The sequence below is a fragment of the Geospiza fortis genome, unplaced genomic scaffold (genome assembly GCF_000277835.1).
Source record: "Geospiza fortis unplaced genomic scaffold, GeoFor_1.0 scaffold255, whole genome shotgun sequence".
Taxonomy (NCBI): Eukaryota; Metazoa; Chordata; class Aves; order Passeriformes; family Thraupidae; genus Geospiza; species Geospiza fortis.
Genome location: NW_005054497.1, coordinates 1,155,263 through 1,175,827, shown reverse-complemented (window position 1 = coordinate 1,175,827; position 20,565 = coordinate 1,155,263). Strand labels below are relative to the sequence as shown.

General features: G+C 36.3%; 1 protein-coding gene across 1 annotated transcript in view; it reads right to left on the bottom strand.

Annotated features, from left to right (window-relative positions):
- Window positions 1-20,565, bottom strand: part of DPY19L1 (dpy-19 like C-mannosyltransferase 1) — a 58,264-nt gene that overhangs the window by 23,811 nt on the left and 13,888 nt on the right. Inside the window, exons 4-11 of the mRNA XM_031063336.1 lie at window positions 19,915-19,983; window positions 14,848-14,872; window positions 14,248-14,335; window positions 13,488-13,625; window positions 8,476-8,596; window positions 6,856-6,949; window positions 4,416-4,473; window positions 754-845 (exon numbers count right to left, since the gene is read on the bottom strand). Coding sequence (XP_030919196.1) covers window positions 754-845; window positions 4,416-4,473; window positions 6,856-6,949; window positions 8,476-8,596; window positions 13,488-13,625; window positions 14,248-14,335; window positions 14,848-14,872; window positions 19,915-19,983 — 685 coding nt within the window. The remainder of the gene's footprint in view (window positions 1-753; window positions 846-4,415; window positions 4,474-6,855; window positions 6,950-8,475; window positions 8,597-13,487; window positions 13,626-14,247; window positions 14,336-14,847; window positions 14,873-19,914; window positions 19,984-20,565) is intronic.

The window sequence follows — 20,565 nt, the reverse complement described above, 5'->3', positions numbered from 1 at the left end:
CAATAACTACAAATCAGTATGACCTAATAAAGGAAAATTGGTGGTTATAAGTACTAAGTTCAACTAAACCACAAATACATTGTAAATCTGATACAATGGAGTTGGTGGAGAAGCCCTTAAGTATGAATGGTCATGCTTATTTTCTACAACAGAGGCAAGACAGTAATAATCATGTTGCAAGCCAGAAATAATCACGGAAAAGCAGGGCTAATGAACTCAAGAGCATCCTGCATTAATGTAATTAGACTGCTCTAAATCATTGAACTAGTTAATGAGACTAGTTAATTAGTCATAGAAAACTGCAAGAACATACTAGCTTATGGGTGCCTATAGCATCCTTTGTTGCAAAGCATAGGCTTACTCTACGTGCAGCCAACATACCACTCTCCAAGAGGGACAAAACCAATTGATGAAGTATCAGCTTGTTTCTCATGGGAAGGAAGGGACATCAACCAAAAATTCTGATTTTTACTTTAGACACGTATTTGCCAACACAGAAATTCTGATTTTTATGTTAATCATGTCTTCAAGTTGCAAAGTTTTTCCTTTTAATAAGTGAGTAATATGACTGCAGTTCTACTGGTGCAGCGTCTGTAATGTAACAGCCACAGGAAAGTTTCTCTGTTAATAATACCATTGTTACAGCACATGGAGGCATTTAAATAAATATTTAAATAAAGGCGCTTAAATAAATGTCCTGTGACGTTCAGGTTTTTAAAGCATTGTAAAGACCCAGTAGAAACTGAGAGGTACCTGAGAATATAGGTCAAAAGCAACATCTGCATCACAAGGAATGGGTAGGAGAAACTTTCACGAAGAGGTGGAGTCCACATGACACGAGTGCACTGAAAATAAGAACTGGGTTAGATGGAAACATTCACTGATATATTTCCATAACACCACGCATTTGTATTTCAAAATGAATGACTACAGATACTCCAATAAAGCAAAAACCAAGCTACATGAGGTTTTAGTCAGAATGTTAAAAAGACAAGCCAGGACGCAGAAAAGAGGAAGGAAAAGGAAGTGGCTTCCACACTTGGGGCCTAATATACACTGTTTAATTAAAATAGAGCACTGCTTTTCCAAAATTAAATGTGGCAGCTAGAGAATATCCAAGAAAAAAGCAGAGCAGCAGCTGCTTGTCCCTGGTTTTGCTGAAATAATCAACTCTTCTAGGTAAATAATTCTCAAATTCATGCAGCGACTTGCCACACTTACAGACACAGTATGTTGGGAGATGATCTGAAGGATAAAGCAATATATTCCTCATTATACTAGAGCTCTTTAGGTTATAAACATTTCAAATTTCTATCAGTAATGGCACATTAAGTATAAAATCTGAAGTTGCCCTACAAAACAGGTGAGTACACTAAAATAATGAAATTAAATTCATTCAGACCCTATACTACTTATACATAACTTATGTATTCCATTCTTTAACCCTAATAAAGCAAAGCATAATACACTGAAGTCAACTGGATAGTTGTTTCATTAATTTCTTAATTAATGGGGTTAATGACAAATAAATAACGGGCCTCATGGCAAATGGCTCAGCTACAACCATTGTCTCCAATGTTTATATTCAGCTCTTTATAAAGTGCTTGCACTGACCTTAAAAAAAAGAACAAAATACAAAAAAAAAGAATAAAATACAACTTTACAGGAGTACTCTGACATGCAAAAAAAGGTTCAAATTGGCTATCAAGAGATTTGCATTAAAAATTAGAAGTAAGCTCTTTACAGCTACAAGAGAAAAATGTAATTAATCTTAACATAGACTATAATGAATCTATGAAAATACTGTAGGATACTGTTGCCAGAATGTTCCTTCTCCTTTGTTTCCTAGAATCCTTAAACAATTTTTTAAAATATTGTTTTACCAAGCAAATCACTAAAATCAACATTATATAATTCCTTGCTTATTGTCTTGCCATTTCGCAAGTATGTTAAATTAAGAGTGTGAAATAAAACCAAAGAACAGAAACCCATCACATTAATCACAGTCCCTGACATCTAGAAGCACTCTTCATTAAAGCTGCAGCAATTATCATTAAAATAAACCTTTCATAAATATATGTATTAATATCCTGTCCTCAGTTGACTGCACAGATGTGATGAGTAATTTTTTTTTAATAAGCAAAAAATAAAATCATGACTATTCTGAAGCAGTGTAGAAATCTTGCATATTTTTCAAGACTACAGCAACATTTGGTTTACCAAATCTTATGACACTGGAGAAGATAAGACAGGAAAAAAATGATGAACATATACAACCATAAAAAGGAAGCATTACCTTAGAAGTGGATTGACTAACACGGGCTACACTACTTTTCTATATTTGTAATGTCATGCTAAACTCAGTCATCTGTGGATGATTTATCAAGGCTGTAAACTCACTCTGCTGCAGGTAGAAACATATCAGATTTGTCGAAGTTGGAAATCATTAAAACACAGTAGCACAAGCACAACACAAACAAAAACATACAGCCTTAGGGTCACTAGCTCAAAGCCAGAAAGCGTTTTTACACACCACTTTTACACAGCATTAGAGCTGAGATACCAAGGCTTGCAGATCAGACTTACTCATGTAGCTCAGTCCCATCCTTCCCAAATAGGAAGGGAAATTTTTGGCAGCTGGTCTAGCTCCACTGTACGCACTGTTGACCCACACAAGATGATTTACACATAATCACAAGCCTGTCAAAGAGCTGGGCCTTTTTTACATACACACAGGCACAACCATAGCACGGCATTCAACAGAGCACCCCATGAGGAGAGAGCCCCTGTGCACCTCTAACTACAGGTACTACTGCACCTATATACACAACAATATCAAGTAAGTCTGAGTTGTTCCATTCAGCTACAGTCCAAACACAAAAGTGGCAGTTGAGATCCAACGCTGCACCTCTGCAATTATTTCCTATTGTTCTCCAGAAACCCACACAGTTGAGCTTCAATCAGGGTTGCCTTCCTTAAGCCCTACCTACATCCAGACTACATCTGTGCAGAACTATGCAGATCTGCTTTCACACATTTCTCAAAAATATCTGTGTTTTTCCCCAAGTCAAGTCATTTACAGAGAGAGAGAAGCTCTCCTACAGTCACCTATGGAAAGAACTGCACTGTACCACAGTGAAATAAATGGTTTTTTGCTACCACTACCTTGAAGTTTTCAACCCGTTTCTTTCTGAAGTTACATTTATCACCTTCACAGACTTCGAAAACAGTGCGTATTCTATTAGTGTTCACCAGCAAAGGATGAAACATCATTGCACTTCAGGATGCCATTTAGAATAGAAATCCACATAAAATGCCATATTTACACTCACAGAGTACAAAAAATAAGTTTAGGAACTCTAATGTTTACCTGTTCTCAACCAGGCAGTTCAACATCCTTGGGTGACAATGCTTTAATATGCTTAAATTCTTAAATGTCTAAATTCTTTAAATATCCCCTATGCACACATGGGAGATATTTAAAGAAAAGACATTTCCAATGAAACTTGAAAATAAAATAGCCATTTTATCACACAGATTTTTGTTTCATAAAAAAACGGTCAAAGCTTACTGTGAATGGAAGCACCTCTAATTCTGTTATGTACAATACATATTCTTACAACTCAGTGTTCTCTACCAAGTTCAGCTCAGTAAAGTAAGAAAACAAAACATAAATTCAACCCTAAACTAATTTATAAGTAGTTAGTTTCCATTTAGAAGTTATTTACAAATTTCCATTCATAAAATGAGCACTAAGAAAAAAAAATCCCAAGGGAATAAGAATGAAAGCTATTATTTTTCTTCCAAAATATAAAACAATGACATGAACAGCATTAACTGGGAAAACAAGGAGACGTTGTAAGTGACAGTTCCTTTATTTTTTCTTTCCTGCAATGCAGCTTACTAAAGTTTAGCACTGGAATCCTTTACATACATACACTATTTCCAAATTCTGTGTACCCTGGGTATAGTATATAAATAATACCAAGGTTTCTTTGCACTTTTCTTTGTATTTCCAGTAAAATATACAGCAATTTAAAGAAGCTTCTGAAGCTTACTCATATGGTAAATGTAGCCCAGTTATGTGTGGTATGGGCATGAAAATAGAGTATTCTGATGTTTTGAAACTTGAAGTCATTGTGCTATTGATTTTCAATCTCAGGACCAATTTACAATATATTTCCTTTCTGATTTTTTATTTTAAGCACTAAAGGGACATTGGACTGTCCTATATATTTTTCAGTCATAGTCTATTTTACATTCAATTGTCTTAATAATTTATTTTAATTGAATTTAAGTTATTTAAATTCAATCTCAAATAAATAAGCAGCATCACTACATTTAATGAAATGAGAATTAGTTTAAACTTCAATAATAACTAAAAAGAAAAGGAGTAGTGGGAGAGGGAAACCTACCTCTCCATGATTGAAAAAGAAGCACAACACTGTAACAAGGCCTCCTAGACGACTCCCACTGTGAAAAGAAGAAAAATAGGTACAACAGAATCTTATCATGGTTAACGTTGCTTAAAAACTGTGAAGCTGCACTTGTGTACAGCTAATTTTATTGGGGGGGAAGGGAGGAAAGCTTTCAAACATCAAGGGAAGGCAATCAATAAAGTACATACAATATTAAAATACTAGTTATTCAGACAGGGTTTATTTCAGAGCAAACCAGTCCTTCATACATCAACTCTCTTTTGCAGAACACCAATTTCAATGTTAATAACTTGGAAAACAGTTATTCCACTGCTCACGAATTTTGGTGCAGATCATTACATCTGGTGCTTTTAAAAACCAGGCAATATAAATGCAGAACTTCTTCCCTAATATGTTGAGCAGTAAATTTCAGAACCTGCATGCTCAATCACCCAACAGGAAATTTTGGTCTGGATCTAAAGATTAATTTAGGATAATCAAATAAAGCCCATTCAAAAAACATACTTAAAAACCAATTCATTATATGGGTCAATGCAAGATACAACTTAATTTTTATGTGAAATACTGCAATGCTAACATGAGGAAGCTTTTTAAGCCCTTGACTTAAATGTACTTTTTACACTTCCATACCAATCAAATTCACCTATTGAATAAATAGCAAAAGTAAACCCAAAGATATTAATTAGATTTTTCTCATTTCCAAAGAAAAATAGAAGAAGTTCCTATTTGTTTGAACAGATTTGTAATTGCTCAGGTTATGTGATATAAAGCAAAGAACATTTTTGTGCACACAAGTTCACTACTACTCTGAATGACAGATTATACCATTTTTGCTACTAAACAAAAGCAGCAGCCAACTGTTAAGATTCTTGGGGAAAAAAACTAGATTTTTCTCATTTCCAAAGAAAAATAGAAGAAGTTCCTATTTGTTTGAACAGATTTGTAATTGCTCAGGTTATGTGATATAAAGCAAAGAACATTTTTGTGCACACAAGTTCACTACTACTCTGAATGACAGATTATACCATTTTTGCTACTAAACAAAAGCAGCAGCCAACTGTTAAGATTCTTGGGGAAAAAAACTCAAACCAAACAACAACAACAACCAACCAAAAAAAACCCTCTCAGATCCCTCATCCATCACTAATATACAAGTCAAACAATCAGTAGGTTCTGGGTACAAAATCTGAGGATTAAAGATACTTGGTTTACCAAGTGCTAAACCAATCTCCAGGAGTTGTGCATTCTTGCATATAAAACTCAACTTTACATCCCATAAATTTGAAAAGCTTCAACACTAAAATGCAAAATGACAATAAGAACATGCTTAACATTAAAAATGTTAGCCCTAGAAACAAAACAAAAAATTCCCAAAAAACACCCCAAACCAGAAACAAAACTCAAGGTCTATGCATTCTAAAGAAAGTAGTGAGAAATAAAGAGCTCACTGATTTTTCAATGATATTCATATATAAAATGTGAATTTCTGTGTCACTCCCTTAAGAGAAACATTACAAGTTAACAAGACAAATATTCAAAGTTTACCTACTTCCTCTAAACAGGCACTAGGCAACTTCCTCCCTTCCTCCTCTTTTTACTGACAGTGTTTGCCCTGAGCTATTCCTTATTTTAACTACCAGCACATGCTTGAGAGAGAGAAAGAAGTAAAACCAATGACAATGAAGCCAGAAAATTAATGGGGGAGGGGGGCGGGGCAGAAATCAATTACATCTCTGAGGAAAATATAGTTTCCTTTCACTTTTTGGCAAAACCAACACATGAAAACAGATGTAAACAGAAAACATATTTCCACTTCTGCTTTTCTGCTGAATGTGGAATCCATTTTTGTATGAAAATGTATTACAGCTCCTGAAATGTAAGGACAGATACTGAAAACACAAATTTATAGAAAAAGAGAAGTGCATACAATTTGTCCAAAAAAATGCATTAGGTCAAAAATACTTTGCCTTCTCAGTTATGTTAAAATGGAAATACATGCAAATACAACTTGAAGTAAAGCGCTGGGAAAACCCCAGTCTTGGTTAAAAGTACACCATCATTCAACTTGTTGTAAAAATGAGTCACAGTGATAACTTTAAGAGCAGAAATATGTCCAAAGCTGTTTAAAACACATACAAACATCTAGTTTAATCCACAGCCCAGTGGTATCAATGAGATAGAACCTCAATAAAATTTTTGACAATTTTTTTTTCCAGCAGCATCATCATTGTTTTAAGAAAAAAGCTTCTCCATTTCACTAATTTTTAGCGACAATGTGTATGTATAAAAATGCACTACTGCTGTAGAAAACAAATCATCAATATCCCATAAAAATATTTTTACATTCACTTTTTCAAATTTTATCTAAAAACCGACAGCTAATACCAACTAAATAGCCCAGTCTCAACTGCCTTACCTGAGGTATGTACCATATATGAAGAACAGTGACATCATGAATCCATTCAACAGAAAAATCACAGCAACATAAAAAGAAGCAGGGTCTCCCAACCCTAACAAAAAACAGTTAATATGTGTTGTCAAATAGAGAAGGAAGGCCATAGTGGTTATAAAGCAGCATAAAATCAGTGTACTATCTTAATATATCTATATTATATATAAACTATCAGTATAGTATCTCAGTGTATCTGCAGAAAGAGACAATTAAAAAAAAGTAGATGTCATTAAGACTATTGTGAAGATTCAATCAGGAGACCACAGCTTTGAAAAAAACCAGGAAGAGTAGGGGTAGATATCACATTGGGGCAGTCAGTGACAGAATAAGCCAAGAGGGATGCACTAACTGCAGAGAAAAACCTGTGAGGTTTAGACGGTAGAAATACTGCTAAGAATATTCTCTAGACTACATTTTTATTTCATACAGTTTTTTAGAACACTTTAGACTCACACTTCCCATCTCTTGCAGGAGTAAACCCATCTTTAAACATATCACACACAATGGTCTTTGCTTTGTTTCATTATAAGCCAAGATATTTTCCAGTAATGCAAGTCTTTCAATTTATTCATTAACAGACACTTCGGCGCTCAGTCTTCTGCCATTATTTTCTTTCCCACTATTTCTTTAAACCCTCCTGGCTCTAATCATTTCAGCAATACAGCATAAAAAGCCTTATTCATTAAAGTGAATGGCAGCAAAACTTCAGTTTCATATGCAGAACTGATTATTCCCCACTGCTGAAAACACAGCAAGACAGTTTTCTAAAGTAAGATGATGATATGCTCACGAAACACGGTAGTCTCAATAGCTGGTGCTTCTGTTGGTTTTGTTTTCATGAAAAACAGGAATGAAAGGTTGTACACTGTTTATTGCTTCTTACAAAATTAGAGAAAGTGACCCATTCAAGCTCTGAAGTTCTTACAGCCTTTGTGCAAAGGAAAAATACTACCCTGTCATCACACAAAGGCATTCTAAATGATAAAATGAAACTTCACAAACTACCATCTGTTATTCAGCTTGAACTGACTGTAGAACACCTCAAAAGCACTTCTCAGTAAGGTACTTTTATTGTTTAATACCTACTTGACAAGCCAATATTTCAAATATGGGGAAAAAAAAGTGGCAGTGTCCTTTGGAGCACAGTGTCAAATCAACGTTTAAGGTTGAAATTCTTATGCTGAATAGCAGCTCATGTGAGGAAGAGGATTCTTCTCAGCAGCATCACTAGGTAAGAGTTCTCTAAAAAATCTCCAAAATTGAGGGAGGAAATTTTGAAATGCAGGAAGTAAGAATGTATTTGGGATCCTTCAGAAGTTACAAAAATTAATACATGTACAGTAGGCTTCCAATTACATTTAGGACATCTTATTCTTTGTAATAATTCAACATTATGAAGGCTCAGACCGTAACTGTGAAGGTTTGAACTCCAGGATAGGAATTCAATCTAGGCCAGAGGAGTTATCTAAGAAGCAAAACCCACATTTTTCACCCTTGGTAACACACGAATATTTATTACTTCTGAAATACATAAAGCCACAAATGCATGCTTCCAAGGAGAAACCATGATAAACCAGAATTTACCTTCACAGCTTTCAACAGGACTAAGCCCTTTTCCTCTGTTTACAGTCCAACATGTCTTTGTTGGAACACCAAGGAAATCCATAACGGTGGTATATGTGCGGTACCAGCTGGCTAGGACCACCTAGGGGGAAAACAGGATTAGAAGTTTCTGTCCAGAGTGACCTCTCATGATAGCTGGCTCTCTTCCAGGCTCATTTTCAAACTCAGGATTTATCTCAGCACTTTTGACCACAATTTCCTAGAGGCATCTAACAGACTTCCTTAACAGACTAAAATTATGCCTATTGATACTCAGATGCTTTGTAACAGAAATAATTTCACGCATCAAGCTGCAATATTCAGAAAAAAAACCTCTACATATTGCATTGTCTGGAAGGCTCCTCATTTGACTATTTTTGTTTATCATATATTAAAATCACAGATGTTGTTGACAGAGGACAGTGGACGAAACAGAACCCATTCAAGACAATTTTTTCTACCTCATAAGAATATTAGTGGAACAAATCTTTAGGATTTTTAGTCTGTTAAATTTTGATAGTTTAATTTTTAAGCATGCATTCAAAGGGCTTCCAGATGCTATGTAAGAGAGCATTTCCATTTTCCATGTAAATGCTCTAATGTTCTTATAACAACAACTCAACTAAATCTCAACACCTGACACAGAAAACATCAGTACTTTACACACAGCAAAAATGAGAACTCACAGCAAAGTCATTAGTTAATAACATTACCAAGCTATTCTGTCAGGACATAACTGACTTTATAGAGTTCATAAATGAGTAATGTGGCCATTCCAGTTGAGCTGCTTTGAAAGTTATAACCCAGGGGTTCCCAGACTGACAATATGTTTCACCACTGCAGTATTAGCTGCCTCTGCCCTGTGTCACAGAGAACATATATAAGAAAGATGATTCTCTCTTCTCGTTCCCCATACAATTAATAAAACTCTTTATGTCACTTCTATCTTCAAGAAGGGCAAGAAGGAAAAACAGACAACTCGTGTGAGAATGTGATGGAATAAATCCTCCAGGAAACCACTTCCAAACATACACAGGACAAAAAAGTGATTTGAAGCAATCAGCACAGATTTACAAAGGTGAAATGCCACCTGTCCAGCTTTATAACCTTCTGAGATGACTGTCTTGATAGATAAGGAGACAACTGTGGATATTTTTTTATTCTGGTGCCAATCTGTTCTACATCCTAAGACTAGATGATGGCACAAGGGAACATCCTCAGCAAATCTGCAGGATAAACACTGGAAGGAGTGACTGATCCTTGTGCTGCCATTCGGAGGGACATAAAAAGGCAGGGGAAATGGGCCAACAGGAATCTTCCCAACAGGGAAATGCAAAGTCCTGCACTGGGAATGAACACCACCGCACACCAGTTCAGATGGAAGCTGACCACCTAGAAAGCAGTTTTGCAGAAGAGGGCCTGTGAGTCCTGGTGGACAATTTATACTTGAGCCAGCAGCAAGCCCTTGATGCAAAAAAGACAAATATATCATCAGCTGTATGTGACCAGGACAAGAAAGGTGACTCTTCCCCTCTACTCAGCATTGCTAACACTCTGTCTGCAGTGCTGAGCTCAGTTCTGGGCTGCCCAAGGCAAGGAGGACACAGAATAAAGATGACTGAGACAGGCTCTTTCTGGTAGTCAGGAGATGAGACAATGAGCACAAATTCAAATACAGGAAATTCCACTTATACATAGGAAAAAAAACTTTTTTAATTTGGGAGTGGTCAAACACTGGAACAATCTGCAGAGAGCTGGAGTATATTCAAACGGAAACTGGCGATGACCCTGAGCAACCTGCTCTACTTCACCCTGGTTTGAGCAGTGCTGAGACTAGAGGACCTTCAGACAACCCTTCCAATCTCAACTGTTCTGGGATTCTAAAATTCATTAATTTTTAATATCAAGGCTCCAATCTTCATGGCTCACTTCATCTGCGACCTTCACACCCTCACAATGTAAATCCTGTAAATTAAAATATAACTACATCTTCCTAGACCAAGACTCTGTGCCTCAACACTGTGCCTTACGAAGTACAATATCCTGAATTCCTGGAACCTTTCTGAACATCTGTGCCCTGTTTGCTTCTGGCAATGCACATGTGCATACATGAACCAGACACTGCCCCCTATGCAGACAGACATCAATAGGCCTGGAGAACCAGATCACTGTCTTTCTTCTTATCACCTGAATGTCCCCTGTCTGTAGGCATATTTGTTTGCATCACCAGCCCTGAAGCTGACACTGGCCATATAAACCACTCTTGACAAATGTTGCACTAAAAAAAAAAAAAATTAAATTACTAATTTATCAACTTAACCTGTTTTTAATTTATCAATTTAACCGGTTTATGCCACAAGTGCCTGTGTCTGCTGCAGATTTTACATGTGAATACTCCCTAAAAAGATATCAGGCTAAGTACTTCAAGCAAAAAAACCTATTTTTTGCCAAAAGCCACTTTACATGAAACAGTTAACATGGGCATAGAAATGGAAACAAATCAGTAAGCAGCACAAAATTGCTAGGTCAGTTGGAGCACAGTGATGTTTCTGGAATTTCTACTGTTCTGTATCAGATGAGGGATTAAATGCAGAACCTGGCAAACAAAAGCCTGGCTTTCAGACCCAGGAGTGCTCTGTGGACAAGGCCAGTCCTTTGCTGCAAAAGAACATGCATAAAAGTTAAGTCCTTTCACTAGCTGCCTTTGAGTGTGCACCTTAAAGTCAACTACACAGATCTTTGTAACACACTCCTCATTTCAACTCATCTTCATTATCACCACCACACACAGAAATATCAACTGTTCCATAACAATGAACAACCAGAGAGCAAACTTAACATATTATCTCTCCACCACAGAAACGAACACATTATCTCTCTACCATTTTTCATCAGAAATGAAAACACTACAATTACTAGAACAAGCTGACTATGGAGCAAATACTTGGAAAATCAACTTTATTTGAATTTTAACATTGTACAGCTACAAGGACAACCATGTAGCTTTCAATAGTTTTTTTTACTGCTTATATGTATAATTTACATAAATGATGTATTGATCACACACTCATTTTACTTTTTTTCCTTCTTTTTGAAGTTTTTAAGGCTAGTACTGGCCGTACACGTAAGTGAATTGTTTTACTTTTCTTAATTAATTTAACGTCCTATTTAGCAATGGGATTTCCAGATTGGTTTTGATGAATTTAATTTTAATATCCATTAAACAAACAAACATTTTATTAGAATTCAGCCTTAGTGCTACTAATGGGCTTAAAGAGCTGGAAAGATCCCAAAATATCAAACAGGAAATGAAACACTTTCAGGAAGCGTGACTGGATACTGAGCATCTGAAGGAAAAATTTTATTGCCAACACATAAATCCACAAGCATCTTCTCACCACCCAGCCCCATTATAATCATGAGAAAATTCTATAAATTCAGACAACGTATTTCAAATGCCAAGTTGCACCTACTGACAGTTTTATAAAAACAGTTATGTGGAAACAGGAGTACTCAAGAAATACACTTAAAAAAAAACCCCAAAGCACTATTTACAAGAAGTCTAGACATTAAGCAGTAAAGGACTGAAAGGAGTAGAGGAGACCATTTGTCTGCTTGACATGCCCACACAGACACAGAAAAGATGAATGAATTCATACCTTATCACCAATTTCAACGAGTCAGTATAATCCTAGAAATCTGAATGAACAGACAAACCTACACATTTTGCACTGTAATCAACCGAGCGTTCTTACAGAATGTCAGCCACTATATCTGATTTCATCATCTAATTTATTTAGTCATCTTTCAGGATGATACTGACTCTTTAAAAACAAGTTGACTTGACCAGTAATCCTTGATTTTTGAAAGTCACACTATAGCTGAAGTCAATAAATCTTTTTCAGCTAAAGGAAATTACTCTTTAGTATTCAAATGATGTTCACAACAGAGCATTTCTAGAACTGAACTGCAATCCATCTGGAGTTAGAAAAAAATTCCAAGCAAACCCTAAATAAGTGAGAGGGCAACAAAAAGTGCTCATCTACATAGCATTTAGTTCTTCCAGAGCAAGGACTTAAGAAGGAAATGAAACCACAAATACATGCACACCAAGAACTCTTACACATACGGTTCCTGACAGCAGCTCTGCTCCAACAGAGCAGAAGAATGAGTATAAAAGCTAGTACCCAACACTCACAGCCACTATTAGTTGGCTCTCATAAAAATAAACTGCTGCTGACACATGAAATTACAGAAATGTACATTAACCAAAGGAATCTTCCCTTTGCAAAATGTTTGAGACACACTGGCAAAACTTTAAGAGACAGAAACCTCAACATTTCTGTACACATACTCTTTTGAACACATTCTGAACACATGTTCTTTTTACTGACAAAAAAGCAGAGTAGGAATGTGATCTAACCAGGTAACAAGTCTAACATTAAGTATGCACAAATCAACAGCAGTCAGTCCTCCACAGAGCAATTTCCTCTGCAACATCTAAGTAAACTATTACCACCCATGGATTTCACAGCCACTGTGAACTGTGATGTGCTTGGTTCTGTCAGTTTCATGTGTCCTACAAAAAATGGAAAACAAAATGATCTCTTGCAACCCGCATCACTTCAGTCATTATTGTCACATACTACTGATACTGCATGTGTCTTATTTCCTGAAGTACATAATATCAGCAACCTACTTGCTTTCAGGGAAAAGAACAAAAAAAGGCAGGAAGTGCAACTTTTGGGCACAAAACACTAAGATCTAGAAAGCTTTCACAGTTAATTGAAAATACTTGAAGTTTGGAAATTGATCATAATGTATGACATAACTTTCTCATTTGAAATCTGGAACTGAAATACAATATTTAAGCAACGCTTCATTAGTCACTGTATCATTACAAATACATTTTCCAAAGTAACTTTTACAAATTTTAGTCAAAGATAAAACAATCAAAGATTTGCAAAAGGTATTATATTTAAAACATAACTCACCTCTGGGTAAAGATTGAACCTTTGTAAGGTGTTTATCACTAAAGGATATTCAGTTAGTTTGTCATTCATAATGGCACATACTCCACTCCAAAATGATGGTGCCTCAATAATGGTCTTGAAGTAGGAATAATAAAGACCCTACAAGAGAACAGATTAATTATTTACAATTAAAGATGTCACTTCTGCTTCAGGAGGCACTACATACAAGCTTCATTTTTAAACAAATTTTGTAACATAACAAACAGGACAGGCTTATTGAAGATGACTACCCCGTTTTTCAAATCTCTACTATTACTGCCACCAAAGCAAGTGATGTGGGTTTCCTTCCACTTTGTTTCATAGCATAGCTGGCAACCTCTCATTTGGGCTGGTAACTATGCATTAAATAGCATTTCACAATTCTCAAAATAAAAGCAGATAAAAGGGGTGTGTGTGTATATATACGCCAACATATATTAATTGAAAAAATATTTAGACAAAAAAGGCTGCATAAGAAGACCATAACTGAAAGCAAGGTATAAGGTACTTGCAGTTTTGTATTTTGGATCCTCCAGAACCATACTTTTAGATCATATTTTAAGTGAACTGTGAATTGATACCTTCATAGGGATCAGCTGCAAGTCACACAAATACTTTGCACATAAAAGTGTAATGCACAGTAGTTGTGCATTACACTTATGCAGAATGTATTAAGACATTTTGGAAAGCCTGTGATCAGATTACAGACAGGAGTTTTACAAACACTGAAAGATAATCTCACCATTTCCGTGCGAAAAGCCATTTCTCTTTCTAGTGTTGACAGGTGAGAAAAGTGACGGTCATTTTCAAAAAGAGTTGTTATGTGACACCTGCCAAAAAATAGTAACAATTCAAATGGAATAAAGAGGTTTAGAATATGTACTAAATCATAGATAGCAAAGAAGATTCAATAAACACCCAAAGTTTACTTACAAACTGCTATGGTAATTTATTCATATATTATACCAATATCCTCATCTATTCAGATAATTTCATAATGAAGAAGAATGAACAAAGAGCATTTACTAAATTCTGTTATGGGATTAATAACAATACTGTAACACTACATATTATATATGTAATGTATTGTAATTAAAGTGCAGACAGGATTAAGCAGCAATTTTTCACCTGAAAAGCAGGGTTCACTCTTCTCTGAACAGGCTTAAGAAACCTTTCACGTCATCTTCACAAGAACAGAATTATTTAGTTCAAAGATAATTTAGTCTTGAGAGGAAAGTTATAAATATAAATTATTCCAACGTCTTCTCTAAAAATAACTAAAAATTATATTTTTATTATTTTAAAATACCATATTACTCTGAAGTGATAAATTTAACCTTACCAATGTAGGACTCCTGCGAAAACAGCTGTAAAGGAAACATAAGGTGCTAAGTTACTCAAATACTTAAATAACTGAACATGAAAATGTGCTTACTGCAGTAACTGCAGTACTACTTCAGAGATGCACAGAAGGTACTCAAGATCCCAGCAAACAGAAGAATAGGAACATCTGAATTACACCTCCATAGCCAGGTCTTTGAAAATTTTCTGTGGTATTCAGCGCTAGGCAATGTTTCCACCTACATCTTGCATCACTCAAGCTGACCCACCAGCATCTAATGCACACATTTCAGTGATCAACAACAAACCTGAATTAAAAGCATTTTTTTAATAAGCATAAATATTTTTAGAATTTTTATGACACCTACTGTGACTGTTCACTCAATTCCTGCTCAGATTTTCACTAACTCATGCTAAGGCCTGGAGCACACTACAAACATCACTGCTGGGTCAAAACAAGGGCAACCAACAGGCAGAACCTGGTGGCCTGAAAGGGCTTAAAGTCACTCTGCAGCCATTATCACCTGCAGCCTGCTGTCTCCTGCAGCCATCTCCTGCACCTCCTGGTATATTGATTGTCTGGCAGCTTCTTCAGAATCTGCTAACTCATGGAAATGCTACGGATAAAACTTTGAAGCTTTAAGGTGAAAACAAGCTTAGCAAAAAAGTTTCTGAAGCAGATCCAGCCGCAGCTGGACTCCTGAGGCCTTCCCAGGTGATACAGCATCACGATGAAAAAGGAAGGATGAACACTCTCACCAACATCTAGGTAATTATTTTGCTGAGAGGTGCACAAGTTAGAAGTTTCAAGTTGAGCTATGAACTAGAGAACTTGTAAGTTCAAAACCTCATGCCTTAAATGATGATTCAGTGAATTCCTATGTTAGACTAGCCTGTACAAAGTGGACTGGTCCTTGTTCGTCATGTTTGTTTGTTTTCTTCCCTAATGGACTCATAAAATAAATTTTAATTTACAGAGCACACTGTGCGTAAATATGAGGAATCCAAATGGACCATGACAACCAACACAAATCTAATTGAAACTGTAATTGCAAAAAATGATAAGACTTTGCGCACAATTAGGCTCCATTTGTCCATTTGAAGACTATCTGCACTGCTGCCATGTAGATACAGAACAAGGGGGTAGTCTGAGGGACAAAGGAAAGAGACAAATGCTGATAAAGCAGTGAGTTAACAGTCTAGGTCTCTAGACCCCTTAAGCATGACAACACCTAGAGAGAGAAGGAACCACTCCATTTCGCTTGGGCAGTGCTGACAACAAATGCAGCCTACCACGGAAGCAAAGCCTACCTGAGTGAGGGATAATGGGAAGGCATTTAGAGGGACCACTGTGCTCCTCCCAGACTGAAGGTGTCTCAGTTGCCCTCTAGGCTTTCTGCCAGAGAAAGATCTGGCAGACTAGTTGTCTTTAACCCACAAAAATCTTTATTGTTAATGAAGAGCCCTCTTATTCACATAGGCTGTATGGAGCAGAGAAAGTGGAGAGAACAACCACTCTCCCTGCCTTGACCCAGCTGCGGCCAGAAAGGTGCTGAGCACTGTGTCCCTCTCCAGGGTGCTGACTAGCACACACCTTCCCTTCTTCTGGCACCCAGACACTGCTCTTGCCTCTCAGAAGACGTGGAAGGAATTAAGGTGCTTGGACGTTGGTAAAGCACACAGCAATGCCTGCATGCTGATGCAGAATGTAGTCTGAGAGTTAGGGAATGTACATTTGTTCAGGCTGCATGTTACAAGACCAGAGTTGTCTGCTTTTGAAAAGCAGCAGGGATAAGAGAAAGAAAAACCCTTTGCAAATCCACTAAATTTATGTGGGGTGGGAGTGGACTTAATGTACACTTCATGCCCTAGTACACAAACCCAACATATATTCCATATATATATATTTCACATATTCCTCCAACACAGAGCCTGGAAGTGCTGCTGCTACTGCCAGTACTTGTTATCCTGGTCACAACAAGGTTCCTAACTGTAGTGTTGCATTATGACCTAATTTTAAAATTTAGGTTTTGTAAGTGAAGAGATTCAAGGTGAAGCTGGGTAAGACAAAAAATTACCACCACAAAACAAAAAAAGAAAAACACACAAAAAATTATCTAAAAAAAATTCTAAACTAGCTGCTGGTACAATTTAACAACACTGAGCTCATGTTAAACATTTCACATAGCAGGTCAGGTGGTACTATACCACACTGAAACTTCCCTCAGAGTTTTACAGCTCCACTACTATCACTTGCAGTAAGTCTTTCAAAGACAAGACTGGTCCCAGACAACTGGGTTCCAGTTAGAAAATGAAGACCTCAATCTTTCACTTAGAACTTAACCTTTTTATATACTTTCTAAAAAAAAATCACCAAAATTGCTTGGTGTAAGCAGAACTTAATGTTTTAGGAAAGGTTCAGCAGCTGCAGTGGTATTTTTATACTAAGGACATTTACATTAGTTCTCATGGAAAGCTGCAAATGTCTTTCAGAAGACCAGGCATTGATATGACACGGATTTCCAGGTAAGCACATTAGCTCTATCAGCAATGCAGCAAATCATATTCCATACAAAAAACCATGTTCTGCACCAATTGTATGGAAAGAAACAGAGCAGCCCATATCTTTCTTAGTTACTGCTTATTGACTAATAGTTACACATGTGCACAAGGCATTATTTTATTTCTCAGCAACATTCACAAGATTCCCAGTAAGATTAGATACTGAAATACATTTGCATATACACACACACCAGCTATAAAAAACAACAACAACAAAAAAATTAAGACAGATCACATGGTAAGAATATACAGTGAAGTCCAATGCATCTTAGCTACCAGTATTGTTCATTAACTCAAATTCACATGGTTCCAACTAAGGCAAATATGCAGTATTTTATTGATGCAAATAAATTAACTATTATTATGGAAATTACATTTCACATCCAGACATACCACTTATTTCATAGAAGAAACAATGTCTTTAAATCTGATTCTTCCCTTCAGTAAATGCTTTATTGAAAGTCAATGCAGTAAATGTAAATACATTCACAGTTATTTTGGAGAATTTCATATACGTTTTCACAGTATCATTCTATTATAAGTACAAAGTGAAGACCTCTCATAATCACACAGCAATTAATGTTAATTACTCATATTTCAAGAGACAATGGGCTTAATTCATAGACTTCCACTCTAAGTCCAAATCAGCATTTTTCAACAGACTGCATTAAGCCAGTTTCTGATGAAAACATGCAGCTCAGCTCCGTCAAATTACCACCCTTTGATCTCATTAATGTCCTTACTGGAGAGGGAATGAAGGAGGGGACAGGAAAGGAACACTACAGTCCTAATGCTACAGACACTTACACAGCTACCATGTACTTGAACTTGCAGATGCCATTTTCTCACCCAGCCTAAGAAGCCCTAAAACCAAAGCATATGATAAGATTTTTGCAGACTAGGGTTATTATGTAAAATCTGATAGATTTCCTATTTTTGTCTGTGTGTTATTCTAAGAAAAGCAATATAAATGGCATATAAAAAGGATTCTAATTCTGGAAATTAAATACTGAAGAATACAGCCATTCTTTGGCTTTATTTACCAAGAGAACAACAAATGCTGAGACACTATAATCCAACAGGATGTGAAGGGTACAATAAACTGATTCATATTTTGCAAATATCTACAAAGTGACCAAGTAGGAATACAGCAGAACTGGAAGCAATGAGGAACCTGCAAGCATTGACTACTGCAGCTTAGTCAAGTTGTTACATTCTGAGATTCTGTGCAATATAATATGGAAGTCTTCAGGAATAAGGCCTCAAGTCAATGGTCATTATGAAAAAAACCCAAACAACATAATAGGGTGCAGTGTTGTATAAGAACATCCTTGAAAGTCTGACAACTTTATGGCTGCACATAAATTGGGAGATAATTTGTAAGAGAAAAAAAATTCACACGCTATAATTAAACTAGCTCCAGCTGTGGGAGCCTCTGTTTTTAAAATATGGGCCCTAAATCTTAAGCAAAGCGACAACAAAAATCCAAATTCCACTAAACTTAATCAAAAGTCACTATTTCATATTTAGTATAAGTACATTCTTTGCTACTGCAAATACTGTATGCTAGTACATACTTTGCTATTACTCCAATTGAAAAAAAACCTCCCTGAAATATTTAATGTGTTACATGGCTTTTATCTGGCTTTTCAAATTCCAGAAATTATAAAGCTCTCTCCCTAATCTGCTCTCGAATTTCAATCAGAGGAAAGCATTTTTCAATTCTGACTATCATTTAAACATTTCTATGTCATTTAAGTAACTATGAGCCTAGGAAATGCTGAATAAACAGATGCAAGTAAAGCAATTCAGGAACACTTTATTCATTAATTAGTTTGTAAGCTAAGGGCTGTTTCCCTGCCACTGCTTTGCAATGTAATTCATCAAACTGAAGAAACTCCCTCCGGCAGCCAGGACTACTGGTGATGTGATTAACAGTACCAGCATCTTTGGAATACCCTGAAAGTCTCTATTAAAATACCTTTTAGTGTATATCTAATGGTGCAGCTGACAAATATGCTATTACCTAACATTTGTTAACTTTAGGAATGCATCTCTTTGCAAATACTTCAGGTGTTTTTTTCAAGACTTTGGTCATTAATCATACCATTATTTACTCAAAAATATTCCTAAAGATAATAACATCCGAATTTACATCCTTCTACAACTTCATGTTCTTCCACCAAACAAGCTGTTGTGATTACATTACTTAATAAGAGTTGCTGCCTTTTTCCCCCCCTATAAATTAATGACTAGATAGAAGAAATATGTAAATGACTGCAATTTTTTTTCCTATAAATCCTTTTTTCTTCCATCAACTGCTACAGTAACAGCTTTCCAAAAGTTACCAGGTAGGAAGTTATTTCCTGTCCCTTTTCAACATCAGCTATGTTTTTTTCCTTTTCAAATTTTTATTTCCAAATATATTTTGACACAATTTACAATTACAGAGAAAGAAAGGTAAAGAGATCAGTATTTCCCCCCCCAATGTATTCCTTGTACTTACCCAGAAAGAACGTGAGCCAGATGTTGCTATCAGCTTTTGTGATGAAGGCCTTTCTGTCAACAACAAATACTGCCAAAAGAATACAAGCACCTTAAGCATCACTTAAGCACAGAGTCTATAAAACGAAATCTGAGCTCTGCAACATTAGTTTTACGTAAAAATCTTGACCTCAAAAATGCTGAAACTTCATACTCCAAGTTCATAACTACACATAAAAGCTTTAAACATCACAGATAGACTACTAAGGTGACTATGTAAATCATCAGGTTTTTAATTTCTGAAATAACTTTGACAGAATAACTTGTCAAAAGGGAATTTCTACACAGCTATGTTACTGGTAAATTCGCTCAAGCAGAAAGTCAGACTTCTAAAGAATACTGAACCCTCCGTGCCTTCCAGCAGAAATAAGCTGGTCATGCCAGCCCCGCAAGCTGCGATAGTCAACACCACCAGACAGACTGTTTTAACAAGAGTTACTTACACAAACAGCACGTTTCCCCACTTCTCCCCCAAAGGATGCTGAAGTGGTAAAAAGCCCTTTCCCCTTCCCTCGCCCCCGTTTCTCGCAGATCCCTGTGTGGGTTTCGTCAGCTTTTCTCCCTCTTTACAGTCCCCGCGCAGTGACAGGGGGAGCAGGGGCCCGGGCAGAGC